The sequence below is a fragment of the Pediculus humanus genome, genomic scaffold, assembly GCF_000006295.1.
Source record: "Pediculus humanus corporis 1103172107566 genomic scaffold, whole genome shotgun sequence".
Classification (NCBI taxonomy): Eukaryota; Metazoa; Arthropoda; class Insecta; order Psocodea; family Pediculidae; genus Pediculus; species Pediculus humanus.
The window spans coordinates 5,849-9,532 of NW_002987181.1; the positions used below are offsets into that span (position 1 = coordinate 5,849).

The 3,684-nt window shown below is 28.9% G+C and overlaps 1 protein-coding gene across 1 annotated transcript in view; it reads left to right on the forward strand.

Annotated features, from left to right (window-relative positions):
• Phum_PHUM218550 (uncharacterized protein) overlaps positions 1 to 3,428 on the forward strand; it is a gene marked incomplete at both ends in the record, with an annotated part of 5,543 nt that extends 2,115 nt beyond the window's left edge. The window contains 5 exons of the mRNA XM_002425703.1: positions 919 to 1,217; positions 1,487 to 1,727; positions 2,170 to 2,372; positions 2,446 to 2,641; positions 2,896 to 3,428. Of these exons, the coding sequence (XP_002425748.1) occupies positions 919 to 1,217; positions 1,487 to 1,727; positions 2,170 to 2,372; positions 2,446 to 2,641; positions 2,896 to 3,428 (1,472 nt within the window). The remainder of the gene's footprint in view (positions 1 to 918; positions 1,218 to 1,486; positions 1,728 to 2,169; positions 2,373 to 2,445; positions 2,642 to 2,895) is intronic.
• Between the last annotated feature and the right edge of the window lie 256 nt (positions 3,429 to 3,684).

Consider the following 3,684-nt stretch of genomic DNA (forward strand, 5'->3'; position numbering starts at 1 on the left):
GTCCGAAACGTTCTTTTAGATTCCATTCATCTGCACGAAGTTCTGAGTATTAGGCAGGTATCAACGTCAACGGCCATACCATGTTGAACACACCGGTTCTCGTCCGATCACCGAAGTTAAGCAACATCGGGCGTGGTTAGTACTTGGATGGGTGACCGCTTGGGAACACCACGTGCCGTTGGCTCCCCCCACAATCCCCTTTTTTTTGCCAACATAACCTTTACCTCAAGCGAAAAAAAAAAAAAAACCTTTTTCATTTAGAAAACTAAATTTTTAATTAATGACTTTGGGTTATACGCATATAAAATAATTGTGTGGGATTTAATAACAAAATTAAAAATATTATATCCGCAAAATTTTGGGTTTTTATGTTTTTTATCACGGTTTTATCTCATCACCTTTTGATAACCTTTCTTTTATTAAAAATTGGTTTTTTGTTATTAACAAAAAGTTATAAAAAAACTCGATTAAATTATCGCGATACCTAAAAATTAATAGAAAAACCAATTTTAAAAACGTTTTTTTATTATTATTATTTTTCAACTTATTCAAATCGAAAAAAAAAAATCGATTTTGTTTACGGTAATTGAATTACTTTTATCCTCCTCCCCCCCCCAAAAAAAAACGATAACCTTATTACCTTAATTACCTCTTTTAAATTTTTCTTTTCGATGATTTTTGAAAATTATTTTATTAAAATAATTTTTAATTAATAAACCTTAAAAATTAGAGTTTGTTAAAAAAAAAACGTCAAATTCAAAACAAACAAACAAACAAAATAGGGAGAAAAAATTTTCTTTTTTTTCCGTTTTTAATAATTTACGAGATTAATTAATAATAAGAGAAAAGTTTTTCACGAACCTAATTTATACCGGTTTTAAAATAATATTTTTAATAAAAATAATTTTATTTACGTAGGTTTTATAGTTGTAGCAGCTTGCGTTATGACATTTGAAGCACGTGACAGCGCAGCAAAAGTAGTACCCGCAAGATTTAAACCGACAATGAATTCTTCGGTAAATAGAGGAAGCGTTAAATCAAGTCACACAACGAAAACGGTACAAAGAATAGAAAGTAAAAAAAGTACGAGTTGTCAAACGGGTACTAATAAATATCAATTAAAAACTAACAAACTACATATTTATAATACCGGAAATGAATGGTCACCTAAAAACGAATCGGGAGGTTTAAAAGGTTGCGTACTTCCTTTTTCACAGGTGATTCTTTTTTTTCCTTTTTTAATTAAAAATATAAAATAAAAACTTTTTTAAAAAAAAAAAAAAATGTTAATGAAAAGAAAATTTTTAGAATAAGTTTAAAAGAAAACTTTTTTTTAAAATTTTTTTTTATCTTTATTGGATTAGTCAGATTTATTTTAATAATAATAATAATAATAATAATAATAATAATAATAATAATAAGGAATAACTTTTTGATTTAACGACATATTTCATTTTAATTTATAATTTTTTTTTTTTTTTGTTAGATTTCCAGGGATTTTTTAAAAAGTTCACAATTCCATGAAAAACAAAATCGTTTTAAAAATAAATTTAACGCGGGAAATTTAAATAAATCACCGTCGGCTCCAGATTTGGTTCAGGTTATGGAAAATTTCGATTTGTCAACACCGAAACATGGAAAATCTAAAGAAAAATTTTTTTCGAATCCATCAAATAATTTACAATGTACAAGATCCCCGTGTGCAAGAGATCCCTATAAAAATTCGGGTAAGATTATTATTTTACAAAGCGTACATAAATTTCCTTTAGTTAAAGAAAGAGAGAGAGAGAGAGAGAGAAATACTCGAGCGTATTCATATATTAAAATATTAAAGAAAAAATTCTTCTAAAAAAAGTCATTCGAATTTTTAAATTTTTCTTACGTTAAAAACAGATGAAAAAATAATTTTTTTAAACCCTCCTCCCCTTCACCCCTCACCTCCCCATCTCCCCCACCCACTTCATTCCTGTAGAAGCTTTTGAAAAAATTAAAAAAAAAAAAAGTTACGGGAATAAAATTTTAGCGGGGGGATAAATTAAATTAAGGAATTTTTTTTTTTGTTTAAAGTTTTCTCCAGTATCAACTTTCGGAAATAATTTTTTTTTTTTTTTTTTAATTTCAATGCTTTGTAATAAACTTTTAAGGGGTTCAATTACGTGTTTTTTTTAGAGGGACCCACGAATAATTTACTTCTACGTCCGCATTTTTTAAAAAGGCAAGCTCTATCGGTGGATAATTCATTTTACGAAAGTTTTAAATGCTTGACACCGCCACTGACGAGACAATTAGAAAAAGATGATAAAAAATTAAGAGAAAGTAAAGAATCAATTGATGGCGAATTAAATTCTTATACTGGTCCCACCGGTTCCCAGGTAAGAGAGAGAGCAAAAAAAAAAAAAGATTTTCATTTTTGTAAATGTTAAAGAACATTTTTTTTTTAAAAAGGTTTCCATGGCTTTGGATTTACACGATTGTCAAGTAACACTTAAAGTAAAAGACGAATCTGCTAATAAACGGTCATACACGTCAAGGAGACATCAATTACTTAGACAAAAACAAGTGGAAGAAGACAAAGATGAAAGATATAATAGATGTTCATGCATACCTAGATTTTTAATATCACCCAAAGCGGAAGAATTTCGTTTTAAAACGAATTCTAGGTAATTTTTATTTTTAAAATGAAATTTAATTATTAGTGTATAAAAATTAATAATAAAATAATTTAAATTTATTTTTTTAGTTTAAATTTAAAACCTCACGGTTATTGTTGCGATTGTTCTCCCGTAAGAAATCCAACACCGAAAATCACGGCTGATTTTCGAAGTATGAGTTTTTCACCTCATCCGGAAGTTAAGAAAACCTACGGAAGCGAAGAAAATAAAATTTTTTTTATAGACGATCAACGACAAAAAATAAATTTATCATCGGAAAATATTAAAATTTTTTACGATGAAAAACCTTCGTGCATGAAAATTCATTCGCCGTCAATGTCACCACGTGGAAATTGTAGAATTTACGAATGTCACGCTCACAGGCAAAATGCTCCCAAATGTTTAATTCACAAATCGAAAGAATTTAAAAAAAATTGTTCGCTGGTTAGAAGCAACGCGAGGAAAAAAAAATCTAACACGCAAAAAATAGAGGGTAGTTTATCGGCAGAAGAACAAAATATATCCCGTGGGATTTTTATGGATAAAACATCGGAATCGGTTAATTTTAGAAGTGCTTCGTTTTCATCGAGTAGAAATTTATTTAAAAGTAGTTCATCGTCTAGAAACGACAGCATTGCGGGAGGAAGAAGTCCTTCACCGAAAAATCTAACGCAAACGCAAAGAGAAACAACCCTAACTGAATTAAATGAAATTGATTTTGATAAAAATAACGAAAGCAGTAAAAAAACAACGGATGAACCCGATGACCCATCTTGAAATATGTAAATTTAAATTTTATTTATATATATATATTAAAAAAAAAAAGAAAAAATTCTATTTTAATAATAATTTAAATCTCTAAATTTAATTGTGACGTAAATTAAATTTCTAATTACTATAAAGTCTGCTCAATTTTAGAATTAATAAATCTAGTGGACGTCAACGGCCATACCATGCTGAACACACCGGTTCTCGTCCGATCACCGAAGTTAAGCAGCATCGGGCGTGGTTAGTACTTGGATGGGTGACCGCT